A 25,747-nucleotide genomic window follows, 5' to 3' on the forward strand; every position below is an offset into this window, starting at 1 on the left:
TCAAATCATATCGCATTGTGTACTGATTCTTATTCCATTATTTATGTAGTCTTCTATTATTTTTGCCTCTGCCTCTTATTCGACTTGGGCTCGTGCAACTCCTCAAACATCTCCGTTTCCTTATTCTCCATTGAGTTGCCAATAAACTCGATTTGCGTATTCGCATTGATGCGTATGCAGCGTTTCTTCGATGAGGACGGACCGTCGCTGTTTACTTCCTTCTGCTCCTCCTCCTGATCCTGCTCCTGCTCCTCCTCTTGTTCCTGCTCCTGCTCCTGCTCTTGCTCCTCCAGCTCATCTAGTTCATCGCCTTTCACTGTGTCATCTTCTACGTAAATGCTGCCATTGTGCGCTTTACGCACATGCAATTTCAATTGCGTCGTCGAGCTGAAAGATTTGCTGCATCCACTATCGAAGAAGTCGTGACACGTATAGCGTGAGCCATGCACACGCTGCATGTGATTCGATAGGCCCTGGCGACGTCCGAACCGCTTGTTGCACGCCTTGCACTCGAAGGCGAACCGCTTGAAGTGCTGGCCCAGCACATGCACCGACAGCGACTTCTTGTTTCGCGTGACGAAGCTGCACTGGTCGCAGCTATACGATTGGTTATGCAGCTGCGGATGGGAATAGGCGTGGCGGTTAATAGTCTGGTAAGTGTTCGAAAAGGGGCTTCCCTTTATGGAACTCCATTTCGGAACTCCATTAAATGTTGACTGCACTCTGGCTCTCCTGTCAGCTGCTCCATTATTATTATTATTTGTTTTTGACTCTAACTTCTGCAGCTCCTTGAAAATTATGGTGTGCTGCTCCATTAAAAGGTGACTATCCTTGCCCTCTATTCCCGACTGCTGCATTTAATTTAGCTGATTTTATGTATTTCGCTTTTATTAACTGCTTTTCGTGATTTTGCATTGATGGATAGTTAATCCATGACCAGAACTCCCTAACATGATCGAAACAATTGAGAAGCCCTTTTGGACACTAAGGAAAGTGAAATATGCTTAATGTAGTACAAAATGCGAGCCGCATTATCCCCTTTCTCATCCTGAAGAGAGATCCCGAGAACCTGTCTTAAAGAGGCTCAGCCTCTGACAATATTGAACTTTATAATACAGCTATAATTATTATAAATTAATCAAAGTTAGCATCTTATAGAAGCTCTTGGCTTTATCATCCAAACACCAGAGCCGGATAAATTAAAAAAATCATTGCCAACAAACTAAATACAATCCTCAAGCATGCCCCAAATTGCCGATCAAATTCCCTCTCATTTCATATACAGTCGAGTTTCGATAATTTGTACCCCGGTAAATCGAAAATCGCGATAAATCGAAACAAAAATTCGATCCCCTTGAAAGAAATTCGTTCTTAATAATTCTGGATAATTTAAATTTCTGTGCCTTGCCACTTCGAATTATCGGGTTTCTACTGTATATTCTTAGATTATAGATAAATCAAAGTCCATAAAATTCAATTCGATTGACTCACCCGCTGATGCGCCTCCATTTCACTTTTATGATAGAAGCCCTTCTGGCAGACGCTGCACGAGTAGCGTTTGTTATTCGAATGCACCACATTCATGTGTGTATCGTAATTGCGGCGATTTTTAACCACTTTCAAGCACAAACTGCATTCCATGGGCTCATGCCAATAGGCGTGATGTTTAGTCAGGGCATCGTTATCCTTATAGGAGGCCTTGCATAGGGGGCATACGACATTATCTAAAAATGATCAATAAATTAGCAAGAGCTTCAAATGGAATAGCGAGCACATACTATTATTATGACTACGCGCCACATGCACCGATAGCGACATTTTGGAACGATATTGCTTCTGGCAGAACTGGCAGATCCATTCGTTTTCCTTGACCAGCGGCTCGTTTCTCGCGATGGCATCGTGCGAACGTCGCTTGTGTGTGTACAGTGAGTTCCAGTTAATGTAGGCCTCAGCGCAATCCTGCAGTAATATGCATTAAATGATAATAGATAAAGCAATATGAAATATTCCCAGGTCCCACCTCATAATCGCACATATAGTAGAGACATATCTCTAGCTTGCGATGCGATACATCTGAGCGCTGCTGCTGAAAGTTGCGCAAATGATGACGATAGAGTTTCATGTCGGCAAAGGCCTTGTCACACGGATGGCATATGAAGAATCCGTCCTTATGCACCCCCGAGTCGCGATGGGCACGCAAATCGCTCTTCTGCTTAAAGTATGCCGAGCAATATTCACACACATAGGCATTGCGTAAAAGTTCCGCATAGGTCTCCAAGCCAAAGCAGGCCGAGTCCTCCGCCTCCACATGAGCCTGTCAAGCAGTTCAATATACATGATTAGCTGTTGTAATAGATATTTATAGCTGAGCTTACCTGCAGCTTCGCTTTACTATCGCTGAGCAGTCCACAGCCGCTGCACACGTGCACCTGACGCTCGATGATCAAATGCGTCTTCATATGCAGATTGTAGGTCGCCTCTGTGGCAAACTCGCGGCTGCACAACTCGCAGCTGATGACGCTGCCATGAACGGAGCGCTAAAGGCAGAAAATTGAAATGAAATTAGTAATAATAAATAATTACATATACAGCGTATAGCTGTTGCACCCACCAGATGACCGTTGAGACGACCCCGTGTCTCAAAGTTGGCGCTGCACTCCGAGCAGCTGTAGGTGGTGCTGCTGACATTCGCATGCGATTTGTTGTGCTCCATAAAGACGGCAGCGTCACGAAAGTTGCGATCACAGCTGAAACAATAAACATATATATAAGCAAGCAATAAAATCAAATGTAGTCCAAGCCTTACAGATCACAAAAGAGTGTGCCCTCCGGCTCGTGCGCATAATACAAATGACGGAAGAGCTCATCGATGTTGTTGTCTGCAAAATCGCAAACGAAACAAGCGCGCGGCCTGTGACGCTCCAAGTGAAATTGATTGTGGAAATTAAAGCTGCAAGGCAAGCAAAATTATTTAGCAAAGACTGAAGAGTAAGAGGACCCATACGTACCGCTTCCACGAAGGAAACTCCAGGCCACACATCTCACAGTATAAGCGCATGCCGCGACGCTTTTTAATGACATGTGCGCAAGAGTGTTTATTATATTGCAATATATTGGAGAAGGTCATATTACACTCGGGACACTTGCCATAGATGGGTATTCTAAAGAGAGAGAGAGAGAGAGAGAGAGAATCAATCAATAAATGTATTAAATTTTGCATTTTCAAGCTATTGACTTACTCTGCCACAGGTGCGTGCAGCACCACCAGATGCATGGCCAAATATTTGCGTCCTTGCAGCTCCGCCGTGCAGCCTTCAATGGGACAACTGTAGCGCTCATTGGCCAACTGATGGCATTTCTGCATGTGACTGAGCAGAGTTTCATATTTGCTGCATTTCAGCGAACAATGACGGCAGACAGTGGCCCAATTGAACTGCAAAGTCTCAAAGCAGGTCTTGACCACGGTCGATAGATATTCATGCAGATCGCCAATGTTGTCAGCTGGGAATGGAAAGTTGACTAATTAGACGGGTTCTTTATACGGCCTTAGAGTGCTTACATTCTTTAATAAGTACAAAATTAAAGGGCTCCACTTTAAATGATTCATCCTCGCTTTGACTTTCATTTTGTGACTGCGATTGGGACAAGGATTGGGAAGCAGCGCGTTTGACCTTGCGCTCTACTTTGAAATGACGCACGTCCGCATCGGAGGAGTTATCTGCAAGGGAAGAGGATTAATTAATATGAATATGGATAGTTATATATATATGAGTGAAGCCTGGGCCATCCTCAACTCACCATCTTGCTCTAGCAGAAACTCCAGCTCATCATTGTTATCCTCTTCCTCCAGCTGTCCCAGCTGCTCTTCCACTGTCTCCTGCTGTATCTGCTTTTTGTCAGTTTGCTTTTCCAGCTGCCGCACTGAGGCTGCTGCATCGGCAAATTTATCATCGGCCGGCGGCTCCTCATCATCCAGAATGTCACGTATGAGCGCGCTGATTTGCTCCTGATCTGCCGCGCCATGACTTTTCGCCTTGGCTGTGGCATTTCGTGTAACTACCTCCTTGGCCTTATCGGGTAAACGTTTGGGCAGAACTGTTAAGGCTTTATTAGAGGCTTTTGCTGCAGTTGTAGCCACGGCAGTGGTAACAACTGTTTCGGGTTTTGGCAAATTTTTGACTGGAGACGCGACGCTCTTTGTCTTTGGTGACGTCGGCGTCGCCTTTTTAGCGGATTTCTCTACCTTTTTAGCAGTACTAGGTAGATCATCCAGCGACTTGGCAGCCTTTTTGGCTGCATTAGCGGCATCCTGCTGCCGCTGCAGCTCGTCTATGTCAAAGAAGCGTATTAGCGTATTTACACATTCTTGGCACAGCAATTGCGATTTGTGAGCATCGGGTTTGACAACGATTTGGAAATACTTTGCCAAAAGATCAGCGAGCTCAATTTCGATGCCCACTTCATCGAAAATTTCTTGATATTTCTGCTTTGAACTGTGCACACTGCAATGCAGGCAGCTAGGTCCATTTTCGTTGTTTACTTTCGGATTTTCCGACATTTTAACTTTTCACACATAGCAATCCCCACGCGAAACGCTAAAAACGAGCGTCAGCTCAACGATATGAAAATGCTTAGTGCTGCAAAACGATTGCCAAACTATCGGAACTATCGCATCCAAATTGAGTAAAACGGCATTTTTTAGTGCATTTATTGTGCTGCTACAAAAACGTGCTAAAAATGAACTTAAAAACTAAAGTAGCAATGAATATCAATAGTAGCGTCAACTTATCGCTTATCGATAAGCGTTTAAAATTCAAAGATTGGCGGCAAATTTAACTGTTCACACGCTTGAGCAAAGCGAAATAGCTGTAGGAGCAGTTCACAATCTGCAAAGAGAAAATAAATGTATGTAATATAGTTACTTATAAGTTCGACTACTCGTACGGATGAAAAAGTAGTAGAATTGAAGCACTGAGAGTGATTCAATGTATGCATATGCAGCGGCTTACTAAAACGCAACATCATTATCAAAGCCAATTTCCGATTACTCTTGTTCCAAGAGGTCCAATCGGAGCTATATAGTGAATGAGATAGTATTGCACTCTGATAGCTCATCTCATCGGCCGAATAGCAAATAATGAAGATTTGCAGCAACATAACAAATTGATACGATGCCATCATGATCATAAACGCAGTTTCCTTCGTCCTAATCGAAATGGCATAGAAATTGGAGACGAGCACTAAAACGGAGCAGAGCATCTGCACCGAGCCAGGCACCTTAATGAAGCCATCGATGAGATCCTTTAGCTGAAAAATGCGAGCATAGTGAATGCAACAGCTGCGCAATTCCCGACTTATTCTCAGATTATCCTCGTCTGTTACGGCCGCGCCCAAGTTCTCCAGATGGGAGGCCAACATGGCCAGTTGCGTCTCCAGAAAGTAGAGCAACGAAGAAGCGATCGAGTCAAAGGCAATGTTCAGCCAGCAGGTGGGCATCAGCGACATCACCTGATAGAAATAGAGGCCATAGTAGCAGCCGGAGCTGAGCAGATTGCACGGCTCGTACATGGACAGGGGCAGGGCATTGTTGTCGACGAACCATTGCATAACCAGGATCAGGCTGGCAGCCAACAGCGATGTGTAGGCATAGAAATTGCGCCATTTGATGGAACGCTCTGCGCCGTTGCGAAATATCAACGCCTCCTTCTTGGAGCCAGGGCGAAAGCACGACGAATGCATTGCCTCAATGAGCCGGGCATGTTGACGATTCCTCAGCTTAATGCTCAGCAACTTGGACATGCACGACACCTCGGTGGCAAACATGAAGAATACTTCCAGAATGACATTCAATTGGTCGATGTTGGCCAGCACACGTATCGCAAAGAAGAGCAACATGATGGCCACAATGCTGAGGATGAGGCAAAAGCGCAGTTGATGCAACCAGCGCTGGCAGCGTGTGGCATGCCTCGGCACTTGCCACACGCCCAGAAAAATGAAATACCATACTTGATATTTATAAAAAATTGACGTGATTTCATGATGTTCCGACATTACTTTGCAGGCCATAATGAAGAACTTTGGCCATAATTCCAGCTGCAGGCCCTTTATAAAGGCTCGCCGAGTCAAGGACATTTCAGCTAATGAGCTTTAATGAGCCGCTCATTATATGCCATAATTCACACTGAAACAAATCGTAGTGCTTACCGAACTAAAGAGCATCAGGTCGAAGGAGTGACTGCTATTCAATGTTTTGATTCGCAGGGGCAAGTCCAGACGCAGCATCAGCATCAGCAGCAGCCGCTGGTTCGTGCGATGAGCGCCAACCCAATTGGATTTGTACAGGTCATGGGGCAGGCCATAACTGCGCTCGGTAATCTCACTAAATCGTATAAAATATATAATATATATCTATATCTGTAGTTGGTATAATAGCTAATTAACTTACCCCGCAAAGTAGCAGATTATAAAGATCTGTAAGAGCATGCAGCTCTGATAGATGAACATCTTGAGTAGCAATAGTGTCTCGCCAGTTGACTGTTTAAATATATATATATATATATATATATATATATATATATATATATATATATATATATATATATATATAAAATAATCAAATTTAAATTAAAAAAAAAAAATACAAAATAAAAATCTAAAATATAAGAAACTTAAAAATTTATACTTAGTCTATTTACTATTAAATAGCAATATTTTTAATATTATATATTTATTATTTATTTTATATTATATATTAAGCATAACAAAACGTGCTTAAAAATGATTGAAAAATAAATAAAAAACAATGATTGTTCATGTATTTCAATAATTTCTTGTAAAATTTCATGACGATTATTTTTTTTTCATTAATTTTAATAATATGTATAAAATTAATATTATTATATTTTTTAAATATGCATTTTTTATTTTATTTATTAAATATTTTTATTCATAATACCTCTATTTATTTTGTATTAATATTATTATTTTTTTATTTCGATTTTACTAATTTTATATGTTAGCCAATAATCTTAAGTCGTTCATAAAAAAAAAACAATTAATATCTAACAAAAAAAATTGTCTTATTATATATATATAAATATTATAAAAATATAGCACTTGTATAATAAGAAAAATGCATACAATTTTTATAATTTTAAGAACCATAAGATATATAAAAACAAAAAGTTTCGCATTGTAAAATTTCCAAACAAAATTCCAAATATTTAATTTGTATATTTTTTTATGTTTCGCCCTCTCTTAACTCACCTGTGACATGGAATAGAAATTGGCGGTCAAGACAAGCACAGAGCAAAATATCTGTACCGAAATGGGCTTATAGACAATGGCCTCGATATCGGAAGTTAGCTCAATGATTCTCTTGTGATAATGAATGCAGTGCTTCAGCTGCTGCAACATTTCAGCATCAGTTGCCACCTCTGAGTTGAGACTCTTTCCAATCGATTGCAGACGCAAGGCAAAGATGTCCAATTGGCAACGGATAAATATGAATATGGAGCAGCACAGCGAATCGAAGGCGATGTTTATAAAGCAGGCCGAGGACAGAGCGCAACAATGATTAACATACATAAAGCAGAAGCCAAACGAGCCGCGCTCCCCTTGAAAGGGATCATAGGTGTCCAAAGGCAGTTGGGTATTATCGATGATACATTGAGTTAGGAGCAAGGTTGTCAGAGCGCAGACCGAGACGGCGCCATAGGAATTGCGCGTTGTGTGACTGAGCTGACGGGCGTTGAGAAAGATGCGTTGCTCCTCGAGGCTGAGGGGCTTAAATTCTGCATCATGCATATGAGCAAAGAGTCGTTCTAGGTCTAGAATATTGAACTTAAGCGACAATATCTACGATTTGTTTTTTACAGAGTATTAGATATTATTAATGAGTATATAGTAGAACACTTCACCTTCAGTGAGCAGGCAGAGCAGGTGGCCAGCAGAAAGAAGCCTTTGATCACCTCATTCATGTCGCCAATATTAATCACAATATACATCAGCAACAGCAGATTGAGCATCATTAAAAAGAAACCAAAAATTATAATGAAATTTACGTTATGCAGCCAGCGTTTCCAGGGTAGCTGCTGCGGATATAGCGAATAACATTGCATAATACGCTTCTGCACCGAATAGAACGAGTTTACTGAACTATCGAAATTTAACTGCATTTTATGGAACACTTATTCAACAACTATTGCAGCGCCCGAGATGGGCTGAGCCTTATAAAGGCATTTGATAAACAATTAAAAACGCATTAATGGCTGCTAATTGGTGGCAAACATTTAGTGAAAAAAAAAATAATTCAAATATTGATTAAATAAAATAAAATATGCATATGCATTTTTAATATAAAAAAAATAAATAAAAATTGAATAAATTAATATTTAACAAAATAATATTTATCACACAAATATTTATTTAACTATCATCGTATCAGAATATAGTTTTTATAGAAGAAATATATAAATATAATTATGATGATTTTCTATAGAATTATATATCCTTTCTTGCATTTTATATATATTTATAATTATTTTTTAATTTACAATTTTTTAATTAATATTTTTTTTAAGTGTATACATTTTTTTAATTTATTTTTTATTTTTTCAAGCAAGCTATTACTTAATTTATTTTATTTTATTTTATTTTTTTTATTCAAACTTATTATGTTAAGTTTTTTATATTATAATTTTTGTTGTCATGCTGTTCAATTTCATAATTATATTTTATTTATATAATTAATTTTCAAATAATTTAAATTTAAAAAAATACTTTTTTTTTATAAAATATTTGTTAGTATTTTTTAATTAATAATTTACATTCATGTATTTTTTTTTTTTTTTTTTAATTTGTACTTTATAAAAAACAAGCTTTTTTATTGTCCTTGCGTTTCATTTCTTAATAATATTATTTTTAAACTTATAATATATATTGTATTTATTTGTAGGCCATTTTCAAGTCTACTTTTTTGAGCAGTGCTTGCTCGCTAATCGTTTACTGTTGTCTAATAAGCTCAGGACCGTTAAGTAAATATACTAAATAATTTACAAACGCATTTCCAATGGACTCTAATAAGGCTTAAACGATTTGAATCGCAAATTTTAAATGAAGTTTAAGGCCTAGCCGTGAGTCTAAGATAAATAAATGTTGCAGAAATTTAAGAGGTGGAATTTGGTAAGAAAATTATGTTAAAGGGTATAATAATAAATAAATGTAAATTGAACTCACCTCAGTAGGGGAAATTCGTTGGATTGCAGCAATAGATGAAACCAGCATTTGGATCGTCAGGCAGACTGAAAGGACATGCGACAGATTGACAGGTGGATAGAAGTAATGGACGCTGTCGCTCGAATATGTTGTTATAGGAGAGAAAGGCATAGAGTCCATTGCCCTGAATATCTCGCACCACCTTATAGATCCACTTGGGCACTGGCAGCTTGGAGTCGGCCAAGCAGGCGCTGCGCTCGTTGCCATTTTCATCCTGCAGCCTGAGGATATCGATGCCGCCAGTCCGAATACGAAATGGCTGCTGGGCGGTCACCTGACCGCGTAGCCAACGCTCAATTTTTTCCCAATTGCCATCGTTGATGCTCTTGAACTGCGGCACCACATTGATGTAGCGAAAGGTGCTGGCCATCTGATCACAAAAGAGAAAATCGGCCGAGGGCACCAAATGGCCGCGATTGATGACCAAATCTCTGGCGCTGGGCAAATACCGTTGATTCTTGCCAAACACAAGTTGAAATTCGTCGTACATCCGATGCTTCATATAGGCAGCTGCCTCAAGGGGCTTCACTATCTGATCCGTATCGAAGTCCACCCAGGGTCGTTTGGCAACTAATAATATAGATATGTAGATCACATACACATACTCTACATACCGTATGCTATACTCTACTCTAACTATGCCCTACATATTCTATATCAACTACTCTACTACTGCTCTACTTATGGAGTTTATCTTATTTTAAAACAATTTAGCTAATGCCTTACAGTAGCTCTTAAAGTAGACATCGCTCTGGGAGTACAGAGCACGTCCATTCTGCCCATCGTAGCAGGCGCGATAGAGCTCCAGTTGATGTCCTTCCAACATATAGCCCACTATGTACAATGTTTGAGGGCAGTCAGAGTTGCGTCCTTCTCGCATTACGCTCGTCTTCATGGGCGAGCTGCAGCTCATGGGCAAGGCCACCGTAAAGTGGCCATTATCCTGGCATTCGGTCTCCAGCACATCCTTCTCATTGCACACCATATAAAGCTTCAGTCCACTGGGCACCGGCTCTGCGCGCAACAGCTGGAGGGCTCCTCTGTCATCACGATAAGTGAATATGCGATTCGTATTCTCCACCATTTCTTTGCTTATTTGGCAATCGGTCTGAACGCCTGTTTCAACGATTCATACAATTTAAACTACTATAAATATCATCTATATAGCTTTGATTTACCCATCACAGCAAACAATAGCATTAATATTCCTGCCAAGTATTTCATGTCTAAAAATTTGGTTAACACATCTAAAAGCGATTTTAATTTAATTTTTTCACAGCACTAAAAACATAAATTTTGAGTACTTCCCCAGGCCAAAAGGCTTACCAGAGTACTATAAAGTTGATATTAAATCGATAACATCTCTGTTAGCATTGAGCTTAGCAGCTCTCCTAGCTTTTTTTTTGATCGAACCTAGAAGAGATCCGAGCAAATACGAAATTCAATGCGCATTCGATGATGAAATGCTGACAAAGTTAATGAAGGAGACTCTATCATGTATATGTTATCAGTATATTAATGTCGTTAGCAGCCATGTCTCGTATAAGGTCCCATTCCTAGTATACCCTGAATTCATAAACTATAAACCATATACCATAATCTTCTATTCCTAGTTTTGTGACCTACTATCAGCTGTAAGAACTTGTTACCCAAACCATATTTGTACCATTAATCCAACCATAACCATTTGTATTAATATTTTGAATACATATATAAAAAAATATATATATCAATTTCGCATTATTGACAGTAAAAACCCAAATAAAAATTCAATTAGATCATTAAAAATTATTTTTTTTTGACAGTCCACTCTTGGATAACTCTTTATTGCTTTTTATCACATACAATGGATAAAATTTGTTAAAACAATAGATCTTGTTTGGTTGTTAGCTGATTTCAATTATCCAACATTTTTTGCTCCAATGCTCGATTTTGTGGTACTGTACTTTCAATTAATTAATTATATAGGTGTCTGTGTGTAATAATTTGCTGATTTTTTTTATCGTTTTTTTTTTTTCTTTTATAATATTTTTTTTGTGATTTTTTATTTTGTTTCTACTTTAACTTTTTCATATTTATATGTATATATCTTCTTGCTGTATGTGATATATGGTGTATACATATATATAAAGGTTTAAAGAATAAAATAATAAAGCTTACAACTTAAAACATGCAGCATAAGAAAAGAAAATATTTGAAACGAAATCAAATGCAAATTTAAAATGAAATATTCTTGCAATTTTTGTTTTTAATTTTGTCGGATCAAATGGGAACGCAAGCAGGGATAAGAATAGAAACTCTTAAAGAAAATGTGGCTACTTGTTCAAAATTGCTGCGCGAAATCTCATACAAATTGAAACTTATATAGAAATAGGAGCATACATAGATATTTGTATGTATGGCCCTGTGTGTGTATGTGTGTGTGAAAAAGAACTGTAATATGCGTGTGTATTATTCATAACATTTGTTTGATATAGCTCGATTTAAATGCTAAATAACTGTACTTTTCTTTATCATGGTTAATCTGTTTGTACCAGGCAACAATAGAATTTCTACAACTAGTTCTGAAGCTTCACTAGACAATTTTGGTTTAATTATTATCCTGCTTATTGATCAGCTTCAATATAACCTTGCCGCCCTGCACATCCAGGGCATAGAGACTGCCGTCCTTCACCTCATTGTTGAGCACCTCATCGCTGACGCTGACAAGTATGCCCGATGGCCCCGATATGTAGACGCTGCTCTTGTTCGCCTCGTTGAAGATGTTCGAGCCGCTGCCCGAATATTTCGAATGCATGCCCCAATTGTTGCATAGAGCGGCAGCAGCCGCCGCCGCCGCTGCTGCTGAGGCAGCTGACACATTGCCACCATTCTCCAAGAGGCCTGACGAGCCGCCCTTGGCCATGAACTCATAGAAGCCGGGCAGCTTATAGATCTTCTGCTGCAGCTCCTTGGCGGTATTAGAGAGCAAGTAAATGGCATTGTAGCTGCAGCCATCCATGCTGGCATAGAGCGTCAGACGAGGCGAAATGGATCTGCGAGAGATAGAAGAAATGTTAGTAAAAGCTTGGAATAATTCAAATGATAATAGCGAAATAGATGTGGATTGTATATTGGATTAATCTGGTAGTGGATTAGAATAGAGAGATTGAAGATTTAATTGAGAGTCTTTTAGGCAAGGCAAGAACTAGCATAGACAGCTTGGCATCTTCCATAAATACTCTTCCCTATCACAGATTAATCCAATTGCTTTTCAGCTAGTATCATTGCATTTTGTTAGCTTAACATACTTGGCGCGCAATATATTAAACATGCGTATGCCGTCGGCGAGTCCACAGATTTGTATTAGATCCTCTTTGGACATGCTAAATATAGAAAGAGAGAGTACAAATATGTTAGAGAATTAGCCTGTATATTATAAAAGAGCTAAAAAGCTCGCTTGCTCTCTCACCGCATAATATCCGCCCCAGAGAAATGGGTAAAGGTGTTGAGGTAGGCCGTCAGACGATGATGCGTGAGCCATTGTGTGACTTGTGCGGGCGTTGATTCTGGCATTATATTCTGATTCTATATAAGAGAAAACAACAAATTAGATTACGCATCAGGTATATATATGTATATATATTGCATACATAATCATCCATATCCGCTGGCACATGCTGTGGCGACACCATGTTTGTGGCATCCATCAGTTTCAATGTTGGCGAATTTGTGGATGTCACCGAATTGATAGCAATTGGGCTGCTGCTGGCCGCCGGTGATGCGCTGCTGGCAAATGGCAGCATTCCATCATATTTTGGTATATGAACCGGCGAATTTGGCCACAATTTCATACTGTAAATAGACAGCAAAAAAGAAGAAATATAATATTATAAATTGCAAAAGTTTGAACTATATTTTAAAATATACAAATGCAATGCTGTTGTTGCTGTGCGTTTTGAGAGAGACGGGCGTGATCCTTCAGAGACAAGCGCATGTTCACGAATGCCAGACAGCAGATACACAGATTTTACAGATACATAAACTTATCATGCAGCCATATACCAGTTTTCTCTCTCTCATTCTCCCTCTCTCTCTCTCTGTGTGTCTCTCCCTCTGTCTGCCTCTCTATCAGTACAGTTTATGCTCTGGCAGTCTTGGCCTGTTTTTTATTACTTTTTCTTATATATACCATTTTATATACATATATATTCATATGTCTTAACTACCTTGACATCTGATACGCTTTGTGGTGGCTGATTAAACCCCATAATATTCTGCTTATTCAACCAGCATTTTCATACACTTTATGGCCTTCAGCTTTTTAGCTATGCCGAATTTGGCAGCAGCTGCAGAAAAAATGCTTTCAGTTGACCCATTCAATTAGCATGGGAACCCAACTATTTTCATCATATTCGTTGTTGTTTTTGTTTCTTAACTTATAAACATTATAAAGACTCTCAAGCAAGTGGCGCATAAGAGCGATAATTAATTGAATGAAAAACATTTTTTAGTAAACACGTGGCAAAAGCAATAAACCAGACTGGACAACTTAACAATGCCCTATAATAAATTAATTTGTATATAATATTTCAAAGTGTATTAAAAACTTTTTCATATATATCTAAATAAATTAATTTAATTATTTGAAATATTTTTAATATTTTTAAAATTTTTTTTTACATTTAAAATTTAATATTTTTATGTATCGAATATATGTATGTATTTATTAAAAAGTATATTTTTAAATATTTACCATACATCAAAACACTTTTTCAATACAATTACTATATTTTAACTCAAATTCTACCATTATTTGTATTTTTTAATTTTTCCACATTTTTTCTAGAAATATTTGTTAACTCAAAATATTTTATAAATATATAACTTGCTCTGCAAGCTTATCTACCTTTCGCTTGTAGCCATGTACAGGGTATTACAACCGGTTGGTAGCTATATATAATTTCTTCACCATATATAAACGCAAATACTTGTCATTTAATTAATGATCCATGCAAAAACAAGACCGGTTCGGAGCAATGTAAGTCGCAATTATTTATTACAGAGAATCCGAAAAGATCATGAGTAAATCTCTTTATAAAGCTCTTAGTTCAATCGATAGGAGATAGAAAGAGCGAGACAGTGAGAGCGTAATGCAAAGTTAAATACAAAATCACAATAAAAACAAAGCCGTTTCCGGCTAAAAAGAAAAAAATTCCCATTCAAATTGATTCGCATTCCTAAAACAACAAAAGGCAAACTCGATTATAAAAACAAACAAACAAACAAATAAGCGAAATTTTGATTGAAGTACAAAATATTGAACAAAAAATTCCCATAGGTGCTGAGCACTCATTGAACTGAGTAAACAAATCGTGTATGAATCTAATACATGTAAATATAAATACATATGTATATATTACTTGAGCTTGGGACGGTTCTATGCAAATAAGGCTTCAATATAAACAACGCAAAAAAACTAGACTATTTAGTATTTAGCTTTAAACTAGTTATTCATAGCCCAAAGCATCATAAATCAAAAGTTTTATCATTGGGCTGTGACACCCATAAACAATAAACTAAGTAGAGAACCTAAATATTTTGTATAATATGTGATATATATATAATGATATAATGTTATATATTTTACAGAAATAGAACAAAAAGAGCGTGAATTGATTGTTTGAGCTGGATTTGGACTGATTGAGCTGAAGAACAGCAAGATAAATAAAAAATACATATAAAATATTCCTATATTTTCTAAATAAACAAAAATTATAAAATATATAAAAATATTATGCAATATATTATATATTTTTTAATATAGAAAATAGAGAATAAAACTTTTTAAAGAAATATTTTAAATATATATTAAAAATAAGTATTTCATTATGTAAATATATATTTTGTTAAATTTAACATAAAATATTTCTATTTAATAAATAACAATAACACAAAAAAAAAAATTATAAAAACAAATAGAATGTCACAAAAATCTAAAATAATATAATTAAAAAGCAATAACATTTTTTTTGTTTATATATGATAAGTAAAAAATATTTCAAAATTAATTTACATTAAAAATATATATATGAAATGTTGTACTTACTATTCAGGACTATAGCAGCCAGTTGTAGTGGTTGGCGTTATCAAATCCAATGATATATCGTTCATGATGGTGCACTCGTAGCTGGGCTGAAACTTGTCCTGCTCGGACTGCGGACGCTTCTGGATCTTCTCGCGATCCTGTTTATGCTTGCGATCGGCGCCCTTCAGCTTGAAGACCTGCAAAGCATTTGAGAATTGTTTGTTAAATACATTTACATTAGCTGTGGCTAACAAATGGGCCAACTCACCTTTATCTGACAGGCAGCTGCATGCACGGCCTGTTTGCCATTTGTCAGGGTCTGACCCGGCGAGGTAATGCCCGATCCGCTGTTGTTGTTGTTGTTGCTAGTTGTATTGCTTGCGTTGTTGTTGCCAGTGCTGTTGTTGTTGCTGCTGGTGCTGCTACTGGAGCTGCTGTTGCTGCTGCTGCTCGAGCTGCTGTTGTTGTTGTTGTTATTGATATTAGTATTGTTACTGTTGTTGTTATTGTTGTTGTTGTTACAAATAGCAGTTGTTGTGCTTTCTATATAGGTTTCAATTTGTAGCCGAAATGGTACACCCTTTTCACCACCGTGCTTCTTTGGTGTAAATTCGGTCGAAATGCAATTAACCTTGATGTAAACACCGACCTCCTTCAATGGATCCCAAAAGATCTCAACCGTATTCAATGCGTTCGCACTCAATGGCTGCGACACATGGCACAGGCCATACGATAATGGTACATCTACCTCGATAATTCGATCACCTGGACGCGATGCCTGCCATTGCTGCATCTGTTCGCGTTCCATGAACTGCAAACGGCGCTCATGGAAACAGATTTTGATAACGCTCTGCAAAAAAAAAAAAAAAAAGAAAAGAAAAAGTAAAATAAAGTAAATAAACACACACATAAGATGAATAGACGCCCAAAATGTACAAAGTTCAAGTTAAGCCAATAAGAAAAGAAAGGCATGAGAAAAGCTAGATTTAAAGATACTCAAAATTTGTCTGATTGCCATATGAGACATTGCCTCTGCACGGATGACATGCTTGAAGTTGTTTCGCGTATAAATTAAGTTTAATTGGGGCATATTAAAATCAATTAACATGCAAACACACACACACACATGGCTACATTAATATTGAGCCACACAACTGCGCTCAGTCTTCGCAAGCATATATTGTCAACGAGCTCAGTTGATATAGTCTTAATAGAAACAACCATAACAATAACTCAGCCAATTTAAACTAATTTTTGCCGTTTTTTTTTTTTTTTTTTTTTGCAAATTAGTTTGAACTCAAAGCGAGCAAAAGAGAGACGTTGAGAGAGAGAGAGAGAGAGAGAGAGAGAGAGAGAGAGATACGGAAAGAGAGAGAGAGAGTCAGAGAGTGTCCATATCCTAGGAAGAATTGCATTTTTGACTTTTCACTCACCTTCAAGATCTTATCGCGATAGAAGGACAAATCTCCAATTTTCTTCAATTTGATCTCATAGCTCTGACCCTGATTCAGATATGTCAATGTCTCCTCATTGTTCTTCGTTGCAATTGAGGTGGCCGCGGCCAAAATGTACTGAAATCTGCAAAATATCGAAATAATTTTATATGAAATATATCAAAGATAATTGGAATAATGAGTTAAAATTAAAAATATATAATTATTAAAAAAATATATATATATTGCAAAAGCTAGCAAAAGGATATTAATCTGATATAGTATATATAAGTAGGTCTATCTTGATAAATACAAAAATATATAATATATAAAAAATATATGCACTGAATATATACATAGATTATTTAGGTGGACACTAATATACGATTTTTTATTTAATTTAATTTATTTTGCATTCTATTTGATTATTACATATGTACATATAGCATCTGAATAACTTCAATTTTCTTTAAATATACAAGATCAGATAATATAATTTCATATTACTTCTGGGTTCCATTTTCAACAAATTTAATCAAATAAATTTAATCAACATTAAATTATTATTATTTTACTAATTTTATAAAATATTTCTGAGCATAATTTAATATAATATAAATAATTTTTCTTATTTTTCATCTATACTAAACACAATGTAAATAATATTTATTTCTGAATTTAAAAAATTTCAGTTTTCTACATAAACTTTGTTGAATTTAATTAAATTATATAAATATAAAAAATCTAGTATAAAGAGAAAATTATAAAGTCCTCTATTCTAAGCTATCTAAGCTATAAATAATTATATAAGACACACTAGTCTCAGTGCTATAGCACTTAAATATAGCAAATTAAAGTTTTCTAAAAACTATAAATTCAATCTAAAAATAGACCATATTTTGCTGATAGCCTATCTAGCTTATCATAAAAGAAACTCAGCTAATTTTATCTTAGTCTAGTCAGTTTAGTATTGCTTAGCACTTTTCACTCACTTATGATCCTCTGCATGAGATGCACCGCCCGACAGGCAGGGCTCTATTTTGGCCGCCTCGACAACGCTCAGCTGCTGCTGCAGTCCAGAGCGCGCTGTAATTTATCAATTGATGCAATTTTGTTAAATTGCATATACATATACATATATGTAAGTGCAACAGTTTACTTACGCGCCTGTGCAAAGGCCTCACGGCCAGATGCAGTTCGGGTTATCTCAGCCGATGCTGCTTCGTTCCCATTGCCACTGCAATTCAATTCAAAATCCGCTGCGGTGGGCGAGCCTTGCGGCGAGCCACAACCACAAATGTTGACGGTGTTCAACTCATGCTTTCCGCCAGCTTCGACAAGTGCTCCGCCTCCAATTCCTGATGCCGCTGCCGCTGCTGCTGCTGCTGCTGCTGGAATCTCCTGACCCGCTCGCTGTGGTGAGTGATTTGCCTCGCCCAATGGCGATTTGTCACTTTTGCCAATTGCGGAGCCGGTGCTGCCGCTATCCAATGATATCTTTGCGTTCGGTTTGAGCTGCTCCGTTTGCGGCTCCTGTTTAAGTGCCGTCAGGCTCGGGGAGAACGATAAAAAGTTTTCACTGCAAGATGAAAAGAATATTAGCAAAAAAAAAAAAAAAGAACCAACTGCAACTGCCAGCTGTTATTTATATTTTTGTATGTATATATGTACATATTTATATATATGTGCATACATATGTACTCACTTGTTCAAATACGAGTTACTGTTAAACTCAGCGTTCAGATCAAAACCTATATCGTCGCTCCAGCTGCTACGACCTGTCCAAAGAGGAAAAAATACTTGTTTAAAATTTTTTTTTCTCTATCTTGAGGAGTCTAGAAATAGAAATATTTTACTTATAGATACGCTAATAAAATGATAAGTAGGAAACACTCTGATCGAACTGTCCAACTTGCAGACACGCGCGGTCGTTTTTATTAGCAGTGAAAACAATTTTAAAAATTATATTGGTTGATAATTGATTAAAATAAAATTTTAAAAAAAAATTTCTGTTAATTTGTATAAAAATTAAATGCATTATATGACTTATAACTGAAGTTCCATATTGTTGTACATATATTATGATTATAAAAAAAAAAAAAAAAAAAAAAAAAACTTGAAATGCGCGTGTTTTAGGAAGACGTCTATCCAAAAATCGACATTTAAGTTCTATATAATTTATGTTTTTAGATCAGAGAGACGATATAATAATTGTGTAAGTCTTGTTTATGTTTTTAGAATTTAAAATTCATCATGTTTAATGTTTTGTTTTGATAATCAATTTCAATAGTATTTTTAGCTGCTTTAACTTATCTATTATTAAAGTGGTTTGGCCTATTTACAATCTTTCTTATTCACACGCTCACTCTCACTCGATCTCCAATGATAACAGCGGTCACTTTTTCCCCTCTATCTCTCTATTTTTCTGTTTATTTCTCTATTTATTTATCCACACATTCATATTCTCTCCCTATCTCAATCTCTCTGTTCTCTTGTATTTCTAGCCCTCTATCTCTACGCATACTTTCACATTTACAGCATATTTCCTAATTGAAACAATTGTAAAGAATGCGAATGCAAATTTTTTTTCTTATGTGCCTCTCGCTGTTTTTAGATAATTTATGTTTGTTTTCAATTTAAATTAGTCTCATAAGTTTACATCAGACTCAGCTTAGTGACACACATAATGACTAATTATTTGTAGTCTGAAGATATTGCCTATCTGAGTTGATTAGTGGAGGGCCTGCCCTGTAGTTGGCTCAGCTTAGCTGCCGGGTATATTGAGCTCAGGCAAAGCATGTAACTTTAAAAACAAAGTTCTTAAGTGAATCTAATACATCATTATATTTATAAAGTATCTATAAATTACACATATAATTGACTAACTTATAAATTTAAGCAAAATTTAACGATCTTATTACATGCTTAAGCATTAACTGTTTTTACAGGGTATTCCTACCTATTCTCAATACTTTCGCTGTTCACATAGCTTGATAATTTGCCAATAATAAAAGAGGAAATTGCTTCACTACAATTGTACCAATGTCAGACGAATATAATAAAATTTCAAGAGCTCACATAGATCGAGTACCGAATAATAGCATCTAAGGCGAGGACCGGAGGACAAAAAACAATTGAAAAAAAAAATCATTTACTCGCTAGCATTATATAAACTGAATGTTGAATGCAATCTATGCATATATATAAGTAGCTAATATATATCGTAAAAGCCATTTTCCCGCCATAGACTTAATTATTATTTGCTGTTAATTAAGTACTTCTATTCTGTCGACTAATTGCTGAAAAAAAAAACTGTTTCCTTTAAATTAAAAAAAATAATAATGAGACTCTAACTAAAATGTGGCAGAAAAATTTTCTAAAAATTCAAATTGCTTTAATTACGGCCTCTACAAAACGTCGACAATTTTTTTTTTTTTTTTTTTTGCAGTCTTATCTGCCGGACAATTGTCGTGTTGATTTCACATTTCTTGATAAGCCACCACGAGTACCGCCCGATAGGCACTCGTTCTAGCACGATTTTGTAAAACAGCGAAAGAGTTAAAATTATATGTGTCTCTGTCACTATATATGTATATATACATATATAACTATATCTGTATCAGCATTGTTATAGCTGTGCTGTAATTAGGCCAATGACAATTGTTGCTCGACTTTGCGTGATATTGGCAAATTGTAAACTCTTAACAACCCAGCAGTCGAATTCCAGAAACAAATATATACATATAGTTTAACTTTTACTTAGCTTAACTTATTTCATATCGAATTCTACATAGAGTGGTATATAGTTAAAATTTTTCTTAGCTTAACTTTCTTATCGAATCTTACAAATATATATGGATTTAATTCAACTATCTCGGGGTGGGCGTGTTTTTATTGCTTTAATTTTTTTTTTTTTTTTTTTTTTTTTTTTTTTTTTGGTTATTTTCCAGAGCTGTAATTGTATAAATATAACGTCCATAAAAAGCTATAAAAATTATATACGTTATTATTTCATTAGCTCTACTTGAAGCTATTCTTACAGTTTCCATCATGTCTTGCACATATGTGCTAAGTTAATTAAAGGTCGTATAATAAGCAATAGAAAAAAATATATATGTGTATATATATATATATACATACACATATATTTTTTTTTATAGAGAGCCTACAATCTTTAATTTTAAAGATGTGTAAGAATTTCTGGCGTTAATTACAAGTTCTAAACTAAGATACCGTTTCATAAATGATTATTACTATTTTATATGAAACATTTCATACCCTATTCAAGTAGGTTTAATATTTAGAGTATATTTATTAATAATCATAATATATTAAATCTTCTTTTGTTAATTAACAAAAATTTCGATTAGTGCTTAGATATTCCAAAATAAAAATAAAATAATCCCTTTTTTTAAATTGCCCATTTCGAATACTATTGTATTTCGAATATTTATTCGAATATTATTTATTTTTTTTTTTTTTTTTTTTTTTTTTTTTTGTAATATTCAAGAATAAACTCCTAATATTATTAATCTTCTTTCATTTTGGAGTTTCTAAATATTTGAATGGGCTTCACATAGACTGTCACCAATTGATCTGGAGCTGCAAACAAACTAAATTAAGTTTTAAATGTTACCTCACGATGTGAACAATGAAAATAAATTTTATGGCCAGAAACACACTGAGTACGCTCAGAACTCGTACACATCTCGAAGATATTGATCAATTAGCAAATAAAACAAAAAATTTGTTAATCAAATAATTAACACATTTGCGCCTTGGCTTGGAAGTTAGCTCTTCAAGAGCATGGCAAATTAAAATAAAACCGTCGGCTCTACAGAGGTAGAGTTATATGTGAAGAAGAACTTGATTCTTCAGATATCTTTGATTTTATCGATTCGTTTAGTATATTGCGCATGTTAGGCGTTAAATACAAAGCAAACAGGTTTACTCAATAGTTGTTAATTGGTTTTTTTTTTTGTGGAATGCGACAAAAAGCTCTACATTTCGGATGCTCTACATTTCGGATGCTTCAAAGACTTTTTGAAGAGGAATACATTCAATCGAATGGGTTGCTCACGGAATTATTATATCCAATAAACTGAATTTTTAATACAACTCTTTTAAATCTGCATATTTAAGTCTACGTTTAAGCCTGATTTTTACTAATCTTTAAAATTCATATTGAATAGTTTAATTTTAATTCGACCCCATTTAAGCTCTTTCGATCTGTCTCACCTGAATGCTTTTCGCGTTTATGTTTATCTTTCTCGTGATGTGCCACCTTATTGGGTATTTCGCCTGATTGAGTTGTCGGTGAATTTTCACTTTGACCAATGTCCAATGAGTACCAATCCATTCGTCTTTTGCGCGAACCACTGTCTGAGTAAATTGTCCTCACGTCGATAATTTGCGGTCCTGGTGAATCCTTGGACTGTCCGTCTGTAGTTATATCGAAATCGAAGTCGAAACTTATCGATTAACGACTGCACAAATAGCATTGCTTTTGATGGATGCGATGAGTTTCATTGATTTTAACGGCATTAATGATGTATATATGCATATATATGTGTACATACATATGGAATTGGATTCGTTATGAACTCTCTTACCTGTCCAAGATTCCTCAGAGTTTGGCGGTGAATCAACAAAGTTAATCACTGGCTCATAATCCGACCCAATATGCTGATGATGATAGCCGCTAATGAAATGATTATTTTGGATCTACAAAGAGAGTTCAATTTGTTAAGTTCGATTTTCAGCTTTTACAGCTATACATATATATAAATATCGGATTTGGGAAACTTTTCCAGCACACTGTCTACGATTTAGATTTTCGTTTACGAAATCGTCTAGCATGCTGCTCACTTAGACAGATCTATCGCGGCATTGCCCCAGCCATAACAGATGCATTATCTCTCAGTACTACCTAACATAGTATTGGGGTCCTAAACCTTGCTGATAATACAAAAAAGAAAAATACAAAAAATAATCATACTACATTAACTGAAGAGAATTGCGATGCCTGTAAATTGTTCTCTCAGTCAGTTTCTCGCTCACTCTCTCGCTCTCTCTACTTTTCTCTCTGTGTACACACGCTGTGCATCATTTAAGTGAGTGTAAATTGTGAAGTTAATCATTTCTATACACGTTCGATTGCAATTTACATGATATTCATTATACATACATTGAGCACTTTGAGTTTTCATTTGTTTACGCCCGGCAGTCTGGGCCTGTTGATTTCTTTTGATTGTGTTCTCAAAAGATAAGCGCATAATGTCAATAATAACAGCCACAACAAGGCACGACCTGAGTCCAGCGTGTTTCGTTTAACTCCATAACTCGATAATAAAAACTGGCAAATATGAAATTTGACCGCCTTTAGATATTTTTAGAGCACTTACTTCCTCTCCCTCCTTATCTTTATATATTTTCAGCTGTTTTTATTGACCGACTGAACGCCGAAATCAACAGCTTGAATTGATATCATTTCATATAAGTATATATCATATAACGTGCCATATTTCCATAGCGATATTGATTCCAAATTTGTTTGTATTGATTGACTGCTACGACAGCTTAAACTGTTTGTATTGAGTGACTGAGTGATTGAGTGATTGTGCGATTGATTCAGTGCTACTTCCTGTTCACTTCAATTAATTTTAGAAGATATCAACTGATTTAGCAACCTTTTTACCTACTTCCCCCTATCTTATTATATTTTAAGCATATTTTATTGACTGACTGCTGAATGATTGACTGAGTGATAAGAAAGCATTTATCTGTTGTTAAAAGAATCTTCATTCTCCTACTGGATTATATACAGAAATCAGTAGTAATTGACGGTTCGATCGGTCAATTGAGGAAGTGAAAAACGGATTGATTGATTGATTGAGAAGATGTGAAGAAAGTGATCGACTTGAACTCAAACAAATAGGAATGACATTGCAAGAAAACCTGTTGAACAATTTGTTGATTTGACTATTTCAAATATATCTTGCATTAGCACTTTCTGAATGTCCAGATTCTGAATGGGAAAACAACTATAAAAAGAAGGCAATATCAAATGTCTAACAGATTGATTTAGTTGAAGAGCATTCGTATTGAATGTTGCTATAAGTATTGTTTGCCTGTCTGTGCCAGTCGATCTGTTATGTGATCCGAATTCTGTTCTTATTCAATGTATTTACACATACTCAAACAACATTTCCAATTAAGAGTGGAACAAAAAAAAAAAAAAAAAGTAAATAAATAATATATATATAGATCAATATATATATATGTTGAAATACCGAAAACAAATAAAAAGACAATTTTGTGATATGTTTTATGAAGTCTCATTTTCAGATAATGCCGACTGCCAATAAATATTTAATATGCTTATGTACGTAATATTCTATTTATATTACTAAGAGGTAGTCAAGATTTGTTTTATTAGTTGTCGAGTATGAGTTTAATTTGACAAAAACTTTCCATACATTCGAGACCTAATCTATAGAATGATCTTTTTAGAGATTAAACGTAAAAAAAAAAAAAAATAGAGGGATACAACAATATTTTAAATCAATTAAATTCTTAAGTGATAGTTTTTGGTTCTTATATAAAAAAATCTATGTTCTCTTTAAATGATTTTAACTGTCAAATATTTAGATTTTACATTGGAACAAAACATTAAATACATTTCAATTTATGATTACTTTAAATATGTTTTAAAAACAATTTTTTTTTCTCACGTATTTTATTCAATACTTGTAGTCTTATAAAACGTCACATATTTCTAATCAAAAATCTTAGCATTCGCTATCTATGTCGTTCATATCTTATCAGAATATTTTTAATACAAATATATTTATATTAAGACTTACTGTATTATGTTCAAAATAATAAAAATGTATAAGATGTTTGATTAGACATATAAAACATATTTATAAGGCATTCATATAATATTTAGTACAACACCATTATCTTTTTTTTATAGAGTATGAAAACTTAAACTTTTTAATGAGTATATAAATATATATGTATATATATTTATAATATACATAGATATATTCTGTCATAAATATTTTTTATATAATATAAATAAATCTTCAAAAATATTTCTCAACTTACCTGATTAAGATTTTCTCCGTTAGTTTGGTGCGTATGAATATTGTTGTTGTTGTTGTTATTGGTATTGTTATTGTTGATGGTATTATTATTATTATTATTGCTATTGCTGTTATTGTTATTATTATTATTCGGATACTGATTATGATGATTTCGATTCAAGTTGTTGTTGAATTCCATTTGGTCGAAATCGTTGAATATGCTTAGATCAAATTTCGTTGAAGTGCGCTGTTGTTGTAGTTGTTCTTGTTGGTCTGATGATAAATGAATTTGCAGTTGTTGCTGCTGCTGATGCGGTTGTTGTTGTTGTTGTATTGAATATTGCGGATCAAATATGCTGTGTAAATCCAACAGACCGGAACTTTGGGATAGAAACGAAAGCGCCATCCGGTTTAAAAATATATGCAATTTTTCTCCACTAATTCTTCCTTATTTTACCAAATGTTTTTTATTTCTTATTATTATTTTTTTTTTTTAACAATTTTACTCAACTTTAATTACAAATTAACGAATTTATAGTCTATTGTTTTTGTCCACAAGAACCGTTAGTACGCACTTTCAGAAACACGGGGTATTACGGGGTATCACCCTCGGCGAGCTTTCGCGTGCAATTTTGTCAAGCTTTTGCGGGCCACTTAAAAATTATTTTGAATATGTTTTCAATGGTTTTTGTTTTGACTTAGTTGTAAGCAACAAACAATAAGAAGTAAAAGGGAATTGGAGATTTATTATTATAGTTTTTTAAAACATATACTTATTTTATGTCAACATTTTGTATTTTGATTATATTTTCATTATAACAAGGAAGAAAAAAATGACACTAGCTTTTTATTTATTTTCTATTTTGTCTATGTTTTTTTTT

General features: G+C 35.2%; 4 protein-coding genes across 7 annotated transcripts; all 4 read right to left on the reverse strand.

Annotated features, from left to right (window-relative positions):
- Positions 1 to 5: 5 nt before the first annotated feature.
- Positions 6 to 4,632, reverse strand: LOC6579070 (zinc finger protein 888). The gene is made up of 11 exons (XM_002004931.4): positions 3,799 to 4,632; positions 3,560 to 3,718; positions 3,240 to 3,501; positions 3,009 to 3,161; positions 2,807 to 2,950; positions 2,612 to 2,747; positions 2,376 to 2,537; positions 2,021 to 2,314; positions 1,779 to 1,959; positions 1,492 to 1,724; positions 6 to 617 (listed from the first exon to the last, which is right to left on the reverse strand). The coding sequence occupies exons 1-11, from the start codon at positions 4,556 to 4,558 to the stop codon at positions 57 to 59; spliced, it is 3,045 nt and encodes a 1,014-aa protein (XP_002004967.2). The 5' UTR covers positions 4,559 to 4,632; the 3' UTR covers positions 6 to 56.
- Positions 4,633 to 4,679: 47 nt separating this feature from the next.
- LOC6579071 (odorant receptor 46a) lies at positions 4,680 to 8,245 on the reverse strand. Of its 2 annotated transcripts, XM_015163467.3 has the most exons (5): positions 7,920 to 8,245; positions 7,267 to 7,857; positions 6,446 to 6,534; positions 6,205 to 6,379; positions 4,680 to 4,886 (listed from the first exon to the last, which is right to left on the reverse strand). In XM_015163467.3, exons 1-5 carry the CDS (start codon positions 8,175 to 8,177, stop codon positions 4,833 to 4,835), a joined length of 1,167 nt encoding a protein of 388 aa, XP_015018953.1. In that variant the 5' UTR covers positions 8,178 to 8,245; the 3' UTR covers positions 4,680 to 4,832. The 2 variants fall into 2 exon arrangements, with proteins under 2 accessions (XP_015018953.1, XP_043866758.1); XM_044010823.1 differs by lacking the exons at positions 6,205 to 6,379; positions 6,446 to 6,534; positions 7,267 to 7,857; positions 7,920 to 8,245 and adding an exon at positions 4,945 to 6,136.
- LOC6579072 lies at positions 6,455 to 11,011 on the reverse strand. Of its 2 annotated transcripts, none has more exons than XM_015163468.3 (4): positions 10,455 to 11,011; positions 10,003 to 10,392; positions 9,238 to 9,846; positions 6,455 to 6,534 (listed from the first exon to the last, which is right to left on the reverse strand). In XM_015163468.3, the coding sequence occupies exons 1-3, from the start codon at positions 10,498 to 10,500 to the stop codon at positions 9,239 to 9,241; spliced, it is 1,044 nt and encodes a 347-aa protein (XP_015018954.1). In that variant the 5' UTR covers positions 10,501 to 11,011; the 3' UTR covers positions 6,455 to 6,534; position 9,238. The 2 variants fall into 2 exon arrangements, with proteins under 2 accessions (XP_015018954.1, XP_002004969.1); XM_002004933.4 differs by lacking the exon at positions 6,455 to 6,534 and adding an exon at positions 8,878 to 9,140.
- A 53-nt stretch (positions 11,012 to 11,064) lies between these two features.
- On the reverse strand, positions 11,065 to 25,679 carry LOC6579073 (upstream-binding protein 1). Of its 2 annotated transcripts, XM_002004934.4 has the most exons (14): positions 24,889 to 25,679; positions 22,389 to 22,500; positions 22,015 to 22,218; positions 18,482 to 18,554; positions 17,940 to 18,355; positions 17,769 to 17,862; positions 16,777 to 16,921; positions 15,762 to 16,193; positions 15,612 to 15,653; positions 15,365 to 15,540; positions 12,909 to 13,110; positions 12,728 to 12,843; positions 12,567 to 12,641; positions 11,065 to 12,311 (listed from the first exon to the last, which is right to left on the reverse strand). In XM_002004934.4, exons 1-14 carry the CDS (start codon positions 25,270 to 25,272, stop codon positions 11,867 to 11,869), a joined length of 2,916 nt encoding a protein of 971 aa, XP_002004970.2. In that variant the 5' UTR covers positions 25,273 to 25,679; the 3' UTR covers positions 11,065 to 11,866. The 2 variants fall into 2 exon arrangements, with proteins under 2 accessions (XP_002004970.2, XP_032586564.1); XM_032730673.2 differs by lacking the exons at positions 15,365 to 15,540; positions 15,612 to 15,653; positions 15,762 to 16,193; ... (5 more) ...; positions 22,389 to 22,500; positions 24,889 to 25,679 and adding an exon at positions 13,186 to 13,204.
- Between the last annotated feature and the right edge of the window lie 68 nt (positions 25,680 to 25,747).

Source organism: Drosophila mojavensis, unplaced genomic scaffold (assembly GCF_018153725.1).
Source record: "Drosophila mojavensis isolate 15081-1352.22 unplaced genomic scaffold, ASM1815372v1 contig_80, whole genome shotgun sequence".
Lineage (NCBI taxonomy): Eukaryota > Metazoa > Arthropoda > Insecta > Diptera > Drosophilidae > Drosophila > Drosophila mojavensis.

Excerpts from the sequence above, each read along its gene's own strand:
- LOC6579073 (XM_002004934.4), bottom strand. The coding sequence starts at position 25,272 with ATGGCGCTTTCGTTTCTATCCCAAAGTTCCGGTCTGTTGGATTTACAC. Across the intron at positions 22,219-22,388 it reads CTCTGAGGAATCTTGGACAG|ACGGACAGTCCAAGGATTCA; the intron begins GTAAGAGAGTTC and ends ATATAACTACAG. Across the intron at positions 12,642-12,727 it reads TCTGGGGCGGATATTATGCG|CATGTCCAAAGAGGATCTAA; the intron begins GTGAGAGAGCAA and ends TTCTATATTTAG.
- LOC6579072 (XM_015163468.3), bottom strand. The coding sequence starts at position 10,500 with ATGAAATACTTGGCAGGAATATTAATGCTATTGTTTGCTGTGATGG. Across the intron at positions 10,393-10,454 it reads GCTATTGTTTGCTGTGATGG|GCGTTCAGACCGATTGCCAA; the intron begins GTAAATCAAAGC and ends TCGTTGAAACAG. Across the intron at positions 9,847-10,002 it reads TGTCTACTTTAAGAGCTACT|TTGCCAAACGACCCTGGGTG; the intron begins GTAAGGCATTAG and ends CTATATTATTAG.
- LOC6579071 (XM_044010823.1), bottom strand. The coding sequence starts at position 6,132 with ATGTCCTTGACTCGGCGAGCCTTTATAAAGGGCCTGCAGCTGGAATTA. Across the intron at positions 4,887-4,944 it reads ATTCTACTACTTTTTCATCC|ATTGTGAACTGCTCCTACAG; the intron begins GTACGAGTAGTC and ends TTCTCTTTGCAG.
- LOC6579070 (XM_002004931.4), bottom strand. The coding sequence starts at position 4,558 with ATGTCGGAAAATCCGAAAGTAAACAACGAAAATGGACCTAGCTGCCTG. Across the intron at positions 2,315-2,375 it reads ATAGTAAAGCGAAGCTGCAG|GCTCATGTGGAGGCGGAGGA; the intron begins GTAAGCTCAGCT and ends ACTGCTTGACAG. Across the intron at positions 618-1,491 it reads AAATGGAGGCGCATCAGCGG|CTGCATAACCAATCGTATAG; the intron begins GTGAGTCAATCG and ends TCCCATCCGCAG.